The sequence below is a fragment of the Malurus melanocephalus genome, unplaced genomic scaffold (assembly GCF_030028575.1).
Source record: "Malurus melanocephalus ecotype Western Australia unplaced genomic scaffold, MMel_1.1 scaffold_1017, whole genome shotgun sequence".
NCBI classification, from domain to species: domain Eukaryota; kingdom Metazoa; phylum Chordata; class Aves; order Passeriformes; family Maluridae; genus Malurus; species Malurus melanocephalus.
Genome location: NW_026624249.1, coordinates 47,115 through 63,127, shown reverse-complemented (window position 1 = coordinate 63,127; position 16,013 = coordinate 47,115). Strand labels below are relative to the sequence as shown.

Genomic DNA, 16,013 nt, shown 5'->3' with positions numbered 1-16,013 from the left:
GATGGGTTTGGGACTACTCCCACAAGGTAGACTAYGTCTGATTCGAAACTATGGCAGAATTTTATCAAGTGTGCTCCATGGTAAATCTCACAAAGAATTTTTTTATGCCACATGCAGTTTGCAATAATGATGACATACTGAGCAGATTCAACTGCTGTACTCACATTGAGTACTTTATCATATGTGTTCTACAAACAGTTCCAAGAATCTGGCTCCATGTGCTGCCAGAAGCCCATASTGCATGATATTTCTACATAAATGTATATAACTGCCTTATGCYGTGCTCTGAGTCACTTCCACATTAAGTATTCTTTGGGAGCCTGCAGTGACAATAACAAGGCTTTTCTGATGCACAAAAGAAAATTCTGCAACCTGAAAGCACTTTCAGACCCTAATTTTTTGATGGTGCAAAAGAATTAGGYTGTCATGGTGTTTAATGAAAACTTAATCTGCAGGCAAGTGGATCTCTCATAAGAAACCAATAAGATCAGAGCTTTGCAAAAATAACAGTCTAACACTACCACCCTTTCTTCAGCTTGGAATTTCTTGTGGTGGCTTGATATGCCACACAGCACACGTTTCTAATTTTGTAATTTAAAGAAAAAAAGAACCAAACTCTTAGATATTATATTTATATTCAACATATATATATTCAACAGTATATTGCTGTTGAATCACAAAGATTAAAGCATGATGTTATCTTATTACAGAGCTTGGTCAGCTCCATAAAACACTCCATATACAGCTCGCCCTCTGTGGGTCTAAAGTAAAAAAGAAAACAAGCAAAAAAACCCTGACAACACCTTTTTTTCAGCAGCTATTAAATCGTTTTGGAATGTTTGATCTCAGAGGAAATTCTGGTTTGAAAAGCAACCACCTCTTCATTAACAAAAACGGTTACAGTGAAAACACTGGGCAATTAATAAATCAAATGTACAATGACATGGCAAATTACCCAGCATAGTATGCTTTCTGCACAAAAAAATTACCCAGCATAGTATGTTTTCTGCACAAACATCTTACTGGGGTCACATCCCTGGCTATATTAGAACCAATTTGCCCTTGAAAAGCAAAGTGAAAACCTTGCTGCAAACAAAGCAAAATAACACTCCATTTTATTTGAACAATGTCCATCACAGACTACTGTAAATGCCTGTATTTCAACCTTCCAATTTCCAAGAGTTGTTATAGCAGGTTCATCAAAACATCATTTGATAATCTTCTAAATCTATCCTGTAYGCTCAGCTTCATGTGACAGAAACAAAGCTCAAATGTTCAGCCCAAAAGCAACAAAATGCCTCTCAAGTAATAAGTTTAGATTAGTACAACTTATCACAGATTCTGCAGACATCTTTAGAGTTGTTTCATCATGAAAAAATGTATGCATTTTAGGAACTGTTATTGATTAATACTCTTCTATTTTCAGGAATTCAGACCTAAGGAGAGTTGTAGAAAACTATTACATTGCCAACAAAAGGAACATACTGAAATAATTGCTAACCTGAAAGTCTCAAAAGAAATTGTATCTTTTGGGTTTGGTTGTTTTTTGTTTGGGTTTGGGGGKTTTTTTTGGCTTTGTTTTGTTTTCTTTGGGCCGCAATCTATAAATAAACTTAATGAAAAAAAATTACTATTTACACTAAAGAATGCAGGAAAGGTTTTTATTGTCCTCCTTATTCTCTCTTTTATACAAAAACTCTTAACACTGTCAATTACAATATAAAGACAATATATTCACAAATCTAATAGTCCAACCAGTGAGAATTGTGAGCTATTTCATTGCAAGAAACTTACAGTCACATCTTGGAACTGGAGGCGCAGAGCAGAGCCTGCTGGTTGTGGTCGGCTGGTGATCTCCAGTATAGTCCTTAACAGAATATCCAGCAGACTGTTTACAATCACATCAATTTCTTCCAGGACTGATTTTTCCTTAAATAATAAACAAATCATTTAATATTTTAAAAYAGAAATATGGCCACAGGCATAATTCCTTCAGTGTAGCTTTAGAAACAAATTACAGTTCATTCAAGAAACAAGGACTATTTTCTAATTCAGATATTGTTTAATTCTGCTTACTTTTCCGAACAGTTTTCAATTAATTACATTACCAAGGGCAGTTACAGGCATGACTTTGTGTAAGTATTCATCAAATTAGCACAGCTCTATTTTCAATCAATGTTTAGAAGAATGCAGTAAATAACACACAAAAACTTTTCAGGCAAGATTTTATAGGTAACACCCACATATCTTCTGGGGAAATTGCAAAGAAAGGCTTAAAATCCAAAAAGCAGAATTTCCTGTTTCACACCTTGAAACTATCACCAGAAACAAGTAGATGGTGCTCAACTTTCAGGACCTGCTTCATCAGTRAGGACCATCTAAGTGACTTATTAGTAGTTTATGTAAGCCTACAACTGCTTGTATGCAATATCAATATAAAGGAATCAAAGTGTTCACGGCCAGAACAGTCCACGAACACCATAGTTACCAGCATGAAAACACCTGATAAAGTCATGCTGTAGTTAATTATCCTTTTTAATTCAGATGGAAATATGTTTTCCCTCCTTCAAGACTGCTTTAAATCTCAACTGCAAGCAGAAATCACCATCTTAATCTGAGCGATTTTATAAATTATTTAACATGACACTTTTTCACAGAAAGAAACACTTCTTAATCAAATGCACACAGCCAAGCTAAAACTGAACTGGCAAACAAACAGATCAATTTTGCTGACATTGAGRTGTATGAGTGGTTTTGGCCTTTTTTGTTTTAATTTTGCTTCCTGGACACCTAAAGCATGTAATTTGTAAGAAAACTCAAAATTCCTTTTTGGACTTCAGTTGAATCTAGTCTTCTCTGTCACTTCATCTAGTATCAAAGAACTGTTAACTTGGGTATTTATGAAAACGGACAGTACACAGTACTTAGGAACTGTATCCATCATGAGCACTCTTCTCTTTACTACTACAAATAACTTTTAGAATTGCCAATAGCCTTAATTTTCAAAGCTGCCTTACTGCAAATTCACTTCAGTCTCTAAATAATCTTGATTATAATGGAAGGAATGAAATTCTCCACTGATATACAAAAAATCATGTCAAAGTCACTAAGTTGTTACTAGTCACAATTACTCAAAGACTACTAAAAATAGTAGCTGCATATCCTGACATTTGGGAGAGTTTTATGTCGATATYCACTTGTAATTGTGTACATCTCTGGCTTGGTGACTCCAAAGGAARATCTGCAATTCAGACCAGACATGTAAGCCTTTCTCCCAGTCCAAAACCACAGCTCTGCTTTAGTGTCAATCACTTTATCTTGCGATGAAATTTTATACTAATCCAGGAGCAGCTGGAATGAACATGTTGTTATAGTGCTAAAGGTGCAAGCCACATCCACACCAAATCACTGATGGGAAAACTTTAATTGCCAATAGTGGTATGAAATGAAGAAGCACATAAAGGAGTTACAAGGTAATGTATGCTCGCCTTGACATGCATGCCTTACATTCATTACAGGCAATGCTTGGTTTTAATCGTCCTACATCCTGTTGTCTCTCAGAACCTTTCATCACCTTCACATCTGCAATACACTTGTCTAAGCATGGCCTCATACACAGCTTTCATAGATTAATTCACAAATACAAACATCAGAAATTGGCCACAAAGTTTATCAACTAACAACCAAGGAAAATGCCTCTTACAATATTTACATAGATCTGCTTACCTACATCAGTCCTGTTTCCCCTAAGAAAATACACCCACAACAGAAAATGCKCCTAAAAGATAAGTAAACATTTCTTTCTTTCCAGCACAACACTCAAGTGTATAAGCTTGTCAGAACACTATGCAACACAATTAATATACTCTTGCATGGAAAGAAAAGGGTCATGAAAAAAATCAACATGACATGTTTATGCAGATTCATTACACAGAGAACTCTTTAAAATGCTCTTGGGCAAGGTCCAGCTCGTGCCATTAAATGTCATTGAGCCATATAAAGATGTTCAAGTGGATGTGACATGGTGTTTACTCACTGAGCTGTTCTTCTTGATGAGGCAAAATATGTTGCTAAGGATACGGGCACACATGATAAGGTCCTTCTGCTCTTGTAGATGCATGTGGAGATGATGTAAAACTACTGGAAGAAGAATGCATCGAGAATCTGGAAAAAATGAAAAACTTTATAAGCAGGAGCTTCTCATAGTCATGTAATTTTAATACATATATAAAATGTGCCTTCAGTCCAAAACTATTTCTGATAAGCAGAAKGTTTTGTTTGCTTTAACTAACATTTTTGATAAGTAGAAGCTTTTACTTAATCATAAGCAAATGTTTGAAAAGTAAACAATAYGCTGAAAGTCACTGTGTTGTACTGYGCATGGAGGAAAAACACCACTGTGTGGAATGTACAACATAGAAAAGAAAATTTTGACTATTTACTGAACTGTCATGCAAAAAAAAAAAAAAGTGGAGCAGGAATACTTGTATTCAAAACAATGACAAACAATGCTCTAGTGTTCCTGCCATGTGACAGAATCAGTTTATAAGCCAAGGTTATGACAGACTTCATCTGGAACTTACAATATCCTACAAATAAGTTCTGCTTTACAGACCAACAGCATTTTCAGATTTCTTTCAGAATTTTCACTTTTCAGAGATTTCACTTTTCCAGATTCCTCAGGAATACTCCTACTGAGTATGAGCAATTGTGTCTACATAAAATGCTTGTCTTTCCACTATTTGATTTTATAAAAGCAGCTCTTTTGTGCTATTTCCAGCCCTAAATTCTCTGAAAATTATRCAAGAACATTATTCACATGCTACTTACTTCTGCTTCTTTTTATTACAATTAAAGATAATATTAAAAGGGAAGAACCCTAAAACTAATACTTGGGATTACATTAAACACCTATTCACAACTTGATAAATAKGAAGGATTTTACCTGTTTTAATTTGGTTGCTGTTTTAAAATCTTTTCCATAATTGAGAAATTATATTCTCATATAAATGTACTTGAATAATTTCCTCTATTAAAATTTTAATGATTATAAGCTGCATTATAGAAATATATTCATCTACTCAGTTCCTTTGTTCATTAATGCAATTTTATCCTAAGCATTGATTTGTCTAGCTAAAAAATTACTCCTTTRAAATAATTTTGCCAACCAGGTACTGTTTGTGGATTATACTTTCTATAAACACTTTCCCCCCCCGCCTTGATTACATCCTCTATTTTGTCCATGAGGGAGAAGAAAATAGATCTTTTTCTGAGGTTTTATTTGTTTAATGTTTCTTTCATTCACTGAAATACAGCACTAATCTTGTTATGCCTTATTATTCYCTTATTTTCATTGTCTAGTCATCTGTATTACACAAGACAAATCATATAGACAAGCTGATTTGAACACAATATTTAAGTATATTCTTATTTCTCAAATAAAAGCTTGCCTGCTCTTTTAAAATGGGTGTTTCATGCTTATTATATATTCATGTGCTCCTCTGTATCTTCCTACTAAAGAAAATAATAAACCAAGACTGTATGGCAGTAGGCAAAGGCCATCCAACAATTGATAACCGGGGGTACAGAAACCCAGCATGGGGCAGTAAACATGTTAAATTAGCCTCTCTCCAGTGACTGGCTMATTTCTGCAACTGCCTCAGAAGGTTTTCACCAGGATTGGCCTCAGAGCTCCCATCTGCCTGTAGGACCACAACAGACACAAGTTTCTCAACGAAACCAAGATGGCATTATCTTTTTCTCTGCCTCAAAACCACAGCTTAGCCAAGTGCTGCCCCAGGTATTCTGAGATGTCAAGTGTGCACAGCTTCCATTGACCCATCCACTGCAAGACTTTTAGGGTCAAAAGGAAAACAGGCAGGGAAATGGCTAATGTGCAGTCCTGCGGTTAGCAAAGTGCCATCTTCTGATCCCCACTGCTAAACTTGCTGGAAAAAGAAACAGAGTCAATGCCTTCAGCTGAAGCATAAAGTAGGACTTTTCTATTTGCATAACACTTAACTCCTAGATTACTGGGAATGGCTCCTTTCCCCGGCTTTCTGTCAGGCCTTACACGTATTGAATTCTTGACAATCTTACAATCCATCGTCAAGAGACAAGATGAAAGGCTCACGGTGTAAACCAGCCTGGGACTCCGTGGTTGGGGTACTTTCATGGCAGGCAGTAGAAAACTCAACCCAATCACTACTAAACTCCACAATAATGACAGAGCAGTAATAGTGGCTCTTTCACATATTTCATGTTTTGAGCATTATAGAGCCATAAGTCCTCTCTTGCAGCTGTAAGTCAAATCCCTCAGCCTAGATGGTGAGAAGAAACCTGGAGCAGTCCTGTGCCAAGGTGTTTCTTCTTGGTTAACTTTAGACAGCTTCCTGATGAGCCCACACAGCATTCAGAACCTCACCGCAGGTGTCCCCTACTCTGTGCACTGCTTACAGTAAGTGCAGCACCATGAATTTTGCTTTGAAGACCAAAAATCATGTAGCAACATGTGACTTGTAAAACAGCCAATTATAACATAGGATGTGGCATGAGGCATCCTAGGCAAAGCTGAGCAACCCTGTTCAACTGTTTCAAGTACCCCATTTTTAAAACAGCTTCATAAAATAATCAGAAACTTTGTTTTACCTGACCAAATGGATTAGCAAAAAGCATTTTCCAATGACTTGCAACCATTCATGGGAGGCAACAGTGCCACAACCACCACATATAACACAGCTTTAGATACATTCCATACAAGTCCAGAATCGAAATATCCCTCTGTCTTGATCTGTTCAAGTGGACAGATGCAGTGGTATTACAGAAGAGGAGAGCTGGTTCATTCACCTCTGATGCAAACCAAGGACTAGGTGAGAAAGTTTGGAGAATATTTRTCTCATGTTACTCTTTTTCTTACTAATTGTCAGCTGCAATGCACACCATTGGATATAGAAATATTAATGAGTGCAAGGAATGGTGTAATAATCAGAAGTCTCAGCCATCAGTCACTGTCCTAATTTTTCTTCTAYGCAGGAGTCAAACTAGCTGACTGTTTAAAATGCTAATACTTGCCCTTTACAAATATACAGAAAGACAAGAAAAAAAACATGACACAGAGCTTTTCAAGTACGTGSTTGGCTTAATTAGAAAGAGGGCAATCTTAGACTCTGGGCAATCCTTGTGACTTTCCTATGCAACATTAATATTTTACACACAGCACAACTTTTCTCCTTGATTTCCATATAGTTGTAAAGCATCTACAGAGACATTCTCTGGTCTAGTGATATTAAAAGATTACTTTCTGAAAGATGATAGTCATTTCAATTAYTATAGCTGAACAGATGGTCAAAACTTCAGCTTGCTTGGAAAAAAATTAGTACAATGGAACATTTTAGACAAATAAACAGCATTCTCCTTGAACAGTAAGAAACAAGGAAGTTGCTCATGGTTTTGCTAATTTTACCTGACCAATTTATGTCTCTTTGTTTGGATGAAATACTGGACTTAAGTACGGCTGGAGAAGAAAATGCATAAGCCAAAAAAGCAACTATCACTGCAATTCCAAACTCAAACATATATGCCTGTTCTGTGAGAGCATGCTCATGTCACTTTTCTCAGAACAGWGAATAGGGAAACTAACTCAAAACTTGTAGAGAGCAACTGGTTTCAGCCAAAAGAAAAAAAACTGACTGTAGTACAGAAGGAAAACACAGGCATAGCTCGGGACGTCCTCCCTCAAACTAAAAAGAAGTCAATGRTCAAAATATTAACTTGCAAAGACTGAACTTTTGTTTGTAATATACCTCTATCTGTATACCCCCACAGGTGTGTAGAGAAGCACACACAAACAATGCCAAAGAACAGAACATTGCTTTGGAAGGCAAATTAAGCAATACTGATTAATCTGAAAAAGATCAAGGAGCTCTTAAAAAAAGTAGTGTGGATCAATGTGTAAAACCTTTATGTTTTGAAAAAATTTAGTCTGTTTTCAAACCTGTTTTAATATGTAAAGTTTAATGCATTTTAAGTAAACTGAATTCAGGATTTGTATCAACACTGTCAATAATGATAGGMTTTCTGCATTTTTATAGCTATCAATTAGCTTGCAGTGATTACTGAGATATCTTACAAGTCTCATTAATGAGAAGATTTGAGTCTTTTGAAAAACAATGGAATAAGAGGGAAATCATAACACCTACATTCTAGATTTAAGCCTCCTTATCAGTTAATGGTATCATTTCCTGAACTTGCTAATTACTTTTTTCATTCCCATAGGTAGTCTAACAYGTAAAAATTTATTTTACACGAGGCAGTCCAAAGATAGTAAATTTTTCTTACTGATTGTGACAGATATTTGTCTCTTAATGACTACAGAAACAAAGTTTTCTACATGTATATTGTTCTGCAATATACAGAATGCAATTCTTAGATGAACTCATTCACAGAGACAGAATGAGGGAAGCAGTCAATCTCAGATGGAAAACAGATAATTAACACATTTCTAATCCATTAACTGTGGGATTCAGTGTAATTAAGGGAAACAATACAAGAAAAAGTTATATATAAAATAAACATTAAAAATTAACACATTAAAATTAACATATGAAATCAAGCATCAACTTRGCATTTTTCCTAGCTTCTCAACATAGCTGATGTATCTATATGGTGTCAATGGTCATAGGATTAAACCTCTCTTCTATTTGCTTTGARCAGTTTGCTTCATTGAAAGGAAGAGTCCTATGCAACTACCCTTCCACAGAGTCCAAATCCTCACATTTTGGAAAAGCAGAGTTTCATGCCATGTAACAATAGTTTTATATGGTAAAGAGCTGCAGCACAACTGGTGAATTAGCTAAGATACAGGTTCTATATCAATATGAGGTTTTCTTTTCTGTAGGATTTTACCTACAAATATAATGTCTCTACTGCTAATTGACCTGTTTTATCAGTGATGATTCCAATAAAGTTCATCCTTTTTGGAAGACAAAACCTAGATGTTTCACTTAGACACCTCACATTTTCACAGCTACTGAATTTGCAAGCTCAAAGTAGTGCCCTGAGATTAAAAAACAATTGGTGYGCTGCCAATTCTTGTTTAACCATGTCAGAAGGACATGGTTCCAAGTATGTTTCTCTGTTATTTGCCCTAACTCTTCCCAGCAAAACAGATTTAACTCTTCCTCAAAGAAACTATAATAATATTTAATGCAAAAAAGAAAGCAAATAAGCCTGCTAGACTACTGATGTATGCGAAATAACAAAGCACATGTTACAAGCACACTCGTTACAAGCACATGTAGATCATCAGTTTGGACATTCTACAACTATCAAGAGGGATGAGTCCAAAGACCAGAATACCCAAGAGGCTGGAAGAAAGGCCAAGAGGAAAAAAATACTGATGGACTTTATTGGCAGGAAAAAAGTCATCTGTTTCTTTTTAAACAGCCAATGAAGTGTATAACAAAGATGCAGAGGTAAATAYAGAAAAATAAAAAGAAAGTAAGACCTTAACACCCACTAACTTTTCACAAGAGCAAGGCAGGTAACTGCTGTTGACACCTTTTAACAACCCTGTACCTCTTATTTATAGGAAGAGCTGAAGTTTAACATTGTTGAAAAAGAAAATGGTTTGAAGCAAACTATACACAAACCTCAATACTGATCCATTTCAAGCACCCTATCTACACATGATCAAATAGATAACTTCCATTCTCTAGAGCGGCAGGCAGAGATCAGCTATAACAAATATATGTGAAATTGTACTGGAAATCTGTGTGTGGGCACCTTAAATCAACCCCTGCATGCCTGCTGTTTCTGTTTTCAACAGATTCARACACATCTCTGAATTTTAGTGAGAGAAGCTTTAGTGTCAGCTGATTTCTCAGCTGTGGGAGCTAATGTGTCAGTTGTTCAGGCCCTTGCAGCACAAGATGTGTAAAACTCTCACGCTCAACTACGCTCACTTGTTTCAAAGTAAGCTCCAGATAACTGAAAGTGTTGTCTAAGAAATCCYTCCTCATTTTTCAGATGTCTGAATAAACAGTTATTTCCTATGTTCCTCCTACTTTCAGTGTTCTAGCTAGCACTGTGGCTTGYAGCATTCATTATCTTCTTCTGGGAGACAGAAATCAATTCTTTTCACAGCAGCAAGCCTCAACTTCCTATTAAGATGTACAGTTTACTCTACACATWAACATTATACAGTGCAATATTTATTTTCCAAAGAGGGTTTTAATAGGACTTCCTTCTGAGGGAAAGTCTRCTTTCATTTGTGTATTTTAAAGTGATGAAACAATCATGGCAAAGAGACCAAGATGCTGATCTCCACAACCCTTCAACTTAATGATGACCAAAATTATACTCTTCAAGTGTTTGGCTGAGCTTCCTACCATGGACATTGGGAGCTCATATTACTGCCTGATGTTTTTTATATCTGCTTCCCTGTGGTCTAAGAAATTTATATTTTATGTGTGTGCAACCCACACTCCATGTAAACTTTAACATGGAATTTTCATTGCTTTTAAACCCAAACCATCTTAATAATGAAAATGGATTTGAATAAAAACCTGATCTTTTTATGAAAGGAAGTAGATATAAAAAAGTTGTCATACAATTGCAAGTAGATTTACAGTTCCAAGAAAGTCCCTAAGAGTCCCTTTCATGGCATTAAATGACTCTGATTAAGTCCATATATTTGGATTGCCTGGTTAGGCTGACCTAACTGAGATGAAGGGAAGAAAATGGCAATGATGCTACCTGATCCCTAGGCAGCTGGAAAATGAAAAACCTAAGTGAGAACWTCCTTAATACTGCTCCATGAATATGTCATCATCTGGCCAGAGATGGAAGGTCTGACCATCAGCTGCAGGGGGAGCTGACTGCTCTGCAGGGAACGCTGTGGGGGCTCCCAAGGGAAGGGTCAGCTGTGCTCACAGCCAGAATGAAGCCAATTGGCCAGGATGCAGCACTTCTTACCTATTTCTTTCAGCTCATATTTATAACGTGGAATCACTGAAAGTTTTTTTAAAAAAATATGCTCAAAGAACTCTATTTTGCAGTAATCCAAAGTATTTATGCATATCCTGATCATTTTTCCAGAGCTTTCATCATTGCAATGTGTTTACCTCGAATGTTTTAGATGATAAAACTTACTTCCAAATAAACTCCATCCTCCAATACCCAAGTAGTTCTCAGGGCTATTGTTGAGTAAATAAACTCTTACTAGAATTCTTTAAATATCTTTCTTCTATTTTAATGATTTTATTTCAAAATTACTTGATCTCAAATTTAATACTTGGTTACATCTATGAGTTTCACTTAGAATAGAAACCAAGAATGTTGGGCTCACCACCATTCAGCATTTTTTTCTTCTGCACAGCAAATAATTATGCTGTTATATACTTCATGCACCAGGTATCACTCACATTTGTATAGTATTTTTATGCTACATTAGGAAATGGAGGATCCAAAGTGCTGAAATAGCGAGAGCTACATAAATAAGASTGAACAGATAAGTGAGAGTCTGTTTGCTGAACTGCCCCCGAAGAAGAAAAARGAAGAAAAATAATTCTAGCAAAGGTTTTTCTTTGTAATTATTTCAGAAGTGTAAGGCCAACTTCTTTCACAAACATATTGCCAGTAGGTAAAAAAAACCCAATATTTTAAGAATCTTTGCCTCTGTAAAACATACCACCATATTCTTGTAAGTAAGCAGTTTATACAGAACTGAGATTCCAGAAGTGTTCCTTGGGAACACAACTCCCTTCAGCACCTGCTGGCCCAGGTACAAAGCACACAATTTGATTTCCTGATCTGCAGGCAGCCCAAAGCAACCTTACCTGGGTTAGTGTACAGGTGACTCTCCACAGTTTTCCCAATGCTCTGCAGTTTAACAGCTTGAAGGGACTCATCCCCGTGCATGACTGTTGGCAGGCTGCCCAAAGCATCATGAACCAGATTGGCCACTTCTCTCACATCAAAGAGCTTCAAAAGTTCAGAGTACACCGATGGGAATGAGCTGAGAAATACAGCCTACAGAAACAGGGCAAAAATGGATGGTCAGAAGAGTTTTGGCATTTATAGAATTTAAGTAACTCTAGAAATTTCAGTAACTGTAGAAAAATGCCTGGTTTCGAGGGCAGGTAGTAGCTTAAAAACCTGTCTTATTTTCACATGAAATAACCTCAACATTTTTTAACTGGCTTATACTTATGACTATTTCCTTTAAATTGTATCTAAAGATTGTTAATTTCTCCTGGGACAAAGTGAAAATAAAAGTTCAACTTAGAAAAATACATTTATTCTCTAAATAGACTTATGTCTCTGCAAGACGAAATTTTTTAAATGATGGCAGAATATAGCTGATACAATGCCAAAAATATCTGTGTGGAGTTGTTTTTTTTTACTTTGTTTTAAGTAATGCAACAGCCTCTGTATCTTCAATTTTTCAAATAATGAACGCTTCTATTTTGTAGTGAGGCAGCACTGGTAGTCTTGGCTCCCTTAAAAATATCTTTAAAGAGGGTTAGAAAGTCATTGAAGAATATGAAAACAAAACGCTGTAAAAGTAATGAGGACAATGCCAGAGAAAAGAAGCTAAAAYTGACATTCCCTTCTCTAAATCCTGCTGATTGTGAAAAGCTACTTAGACACTCACACCAGCAGCAGAACACACTAATGTGAGTTAAAAATACAGAAAAAGAATTCTAAATGTGGTTATTAATACCATTTTGTTGTTGTCTTTTCACTCCAGCTGCTTATACCATACAGGATGAAAGAACTACGTATCTATGCTGTTCTCCCTGATTTTCCATTTTCTTGGCAGAACAGTTTTCTAAAGAGGTTTCRAACGTTCATTCTTAACACAACCTTGATCACCTTTGGTTACAGAAACATGGGGAGAGGATGGTATATTTATGAGAACTTAATATAGARGGCTGTCTCCTGTGTGTTTTGCCCCTGTACGTTACCACAAGCCAATTTTAGTAGTCTCAAATGAAATAAAGCTGTCAGCTGAATATTAAACCATATGGTTCATCAAGACTTAAAAATTTTCTGTAAAGCATGGAAACTCAGATAGTCTTTTGTATGGCTCAAATTCATCAGTGTCAATGTGGTTAAACAAAACTGTAAAATGCCCAAAACAGAGAAAACTGCTTTTTTGTATCCATCAATATAATCATTATCATTAAAAATAAAATATCAGGTTTAGGATTATCTATTCCAAGCATATTTAGAAGCTGCTGGCATGAAAACTTCACAACATAAGATGTAAAGTTGAAAATGCCACTTTGCCTAGCAAACATACATTTTTTTTTTTTTTTAACAGTCACACTTTTTTTTTATACGGGATGTGGAAAATGTCAACAAGCAAGGCACACTTGAAAACTCACCTGTAGTTGGGATAAAGCACTTGTTCCTTTGCTCTCTTGAGAAAGGAAGAAGCGCACTGACATAAGAAGCTCTTGAATACAGCARCGGAATTCCTCCTCGTTTTGTCCACCAGTTGCAATAGAGAATAATCTTCGAGACTGAACGATGTATTTGAAGATATATTCCTGTGCCTGTAAGTGCCAAAAGCAGAAATAACTCACAGAAACGAATATGCTCATCTCTAAATAGAACAAATGCAATGATTGTATCATTCRAATAAAGAAAAGGGTCTGAAACAGGACCACATTACTTAATTTTGACATATCTTGCTATTGAAACACTTAACATTTTAATAAAAAACCCAAACCRAAACAAACAAGCAGAATCTCAACACCAGTCTCTCCTCTAACCCCCATGAAAAAAGAAAAAAGCTTAAATAAAGTTGCAAAACAAATTCAAAATACAGCCCTTCCTTATTATCAAGACACCAAAGTTCACAGCAGCATGGAAAAATACAGAAAGGTACCACTCTGATATTTTATTTCGAACGGTAGCACCTGTCCCAAATGGGATTATTGTGTTGTGTAACTCAGCCTGAGTTACACATGTTGTGCTCTGCTGCTGGTACAAACCAGGGCAAMAAGAACAACCACAACCACCCTAATCAGTAAAATATCATTTATATATATCCTGCTTCATTTCCTAGGTTAAACCTGTGGGTACTGTATAAATACATCATTCAAATATATAATTGTCTTGGACAATTTTTATTACCTTTAGTACCTCCTGTATGTGCTCATGAAGCTCCACCTCAGTGACTCGATCAATGTGCCACTTCAGTACTTTTATAAGATCTCTAAAATAGCACATCAGAAAGTATTACAACACAGAAGTGGGAGAAGGGTTAATTTTGCRCAGAAAACGCAAAACAATAGCTGTCATAGGAGAAACAGTGACAAAATGAAAAAATATATGACTAGATTTTGCTGATGACCACAGGCCCAAAATTACACTTAGTTTTCAGTCTGCTGAAGGGCACCTAGTAGATCTCGGATGAATGGGCAATACCAGCATTAAATATGCAGTAGAATGATTTAAACATCAGGGATACACTGTTTCTTTAACCTATGATTGATTCTCTTAGTTTAGTAACAGGTGTCAGTATTAAATAAGGTAGAAAAAGTACAGACTTCACCTGTATGCAAGTGCTCCTGCAAAATGACTTTCAATGTAGGTGTCCATTACTGGCTTAAAGTGGTGAAATTTGCTGTCCTGCAGCAAATTTATTATGTGAACCTAAATGTGAGAGAAAAGGAAAACAAACCAACACTTTTTTTTCATTTTACTTTGGTTTTAAYTAGTGTTAAGTATCATCAAAAAATGAAGCTTACCAAGCAATCAAATACTTTTGATCCATATTTTTGAGCATTTTCATCTAAAATTCCAAATAAAGTGTCGAGTGTATCTTGAAGAAACTGATGGGAGAGAATAAGAAACAGTGTTATTAAAAAGATATTTCTGTGACATAGAAATACATTATTTCCTTCATACTATCTAAAAGTATAAAAAGATATATATACCTTCACTATTTCTGAACCATCAATTTCTTTCAATTTTGAGAGGCAACCTGCAATTTTGTCTGGGTGGGTTCTCCACTTCAGAAGGTCAAGCATATCTCCTGCAAAAACAAAATGCAAGATTAAAGTTGGAAACAAAGCAGCAGTTCAGATTTTTTACAGTCCACACAGAAAAATTTGGCATCATTAAAACAAAAGAAACTCCAGATTTGTCATAATATGATATTCCCAACAACAAATTTTCATTGCATTCTGTAACTGCTCCATCAATACAAACATAAGAACTGGATGGTACTGGGTCACTAAAATCAGTCTCCTGCGGCAACTCTGTGACACAATCTCATTCAGATACTACCTTAAGAAAAGCAATTATTTTGCCCTCTCTCATCCCATTGAAGAATTCCTTCCAGAATTACTGACAGTTAGAAAACTTTCCTAATTACTACCTTGAATATGTTTGAAATGTTCATGTTCCTACATCTTTTTAGAGAACACAAAATTCCTCTAAGATCCTGCTCTATTAACAGGCAAAACAATCTCTTCTGGAAAATAAACTATTCTGAGCTGAAAGATACCAGAGTGTGTCCAAACTTCTTCCAGTTTTAATTAATTCTCCTTCAGCTTTCTTAGCCAAAGTGATAACGACATTACAGATAAGATGACATCACTGTTTTCTACATCATTAGCAAACTGTTGTAAACACTTGACATCTGTGTCCTGGAATTTGAGGCTCTTAGATACACATATTTTTGTCACCACTGTGATGTTTCTCCTGTCTAATACTATGCAGCTCCCTGGGTATAGCAGAATCCCCAGGAGTCTCCATTAGCATATTCTGCCTTTTCTACCATTAGATTCATTCTAATTTCTATTATTTTTTTTTTACTATTTAAATATTAAACTATTTAATCAATAATTATTACAGTGTTTTGCTGTATCATATTTTGATTTTGTCCTTCTCACCTGATAAAAACTTTCAACAATGTATTAGCAGAAAACTGTCTCAGATTTTAGTGAAGTTATTCTCAACCCCACACCCTTCCAATCCTTTAAAACAAGAGATAA

At 35.8% G+C, this 16,013-nt stretch overlaps 1 protein-coding gene across 1 annotated transcript in view; it reads right to left on the bottom strand.

Moving 5' to 3' along the window:
* LOC130585942 (dedicator of cytokinesis protein 4) overlaps window positions 1-16,013 on the bottom strand; it is a gene marked incomplete at its 5' end in the record, with an annotated part of 103,986 nt that overhangs the window by 52,189 nt on the left and 35,784 nt on the right. The window contains 8 exons of the mRNA XM_057386628.1: window positions 1,795-1,929; window positions 4,037-4,164; window positions 11,838-12,030; window positions 13,392-13,562; window positions 14,146-14,227; window positions 14,567-14,667; window positions 14,763-14,846; window positions 14,952-15,049. Coding sequence (XP_057242611.1) covers window positions 1,795-1,929; window positions 4,037-4,164; window positions 11,838-12,030; window positions 13,392-13,562; window positions 14,146-14,227; window positions 14,567-14,667; window positions 14,763-14,846; window positions 14,952-15,049 — 992 coding nt within the window. The remainder of the gene's footprint in view (window positions 1-1,794; window positions 1,930-4,036; window positions 4,165-11,837; window positions 12,031-13,391; window positions 13,563-14,145; window positions 14,228-14,566; window positions 14,668-14,762; window positions 14,847-14,951; window positions 15,050-16,013) is intronic.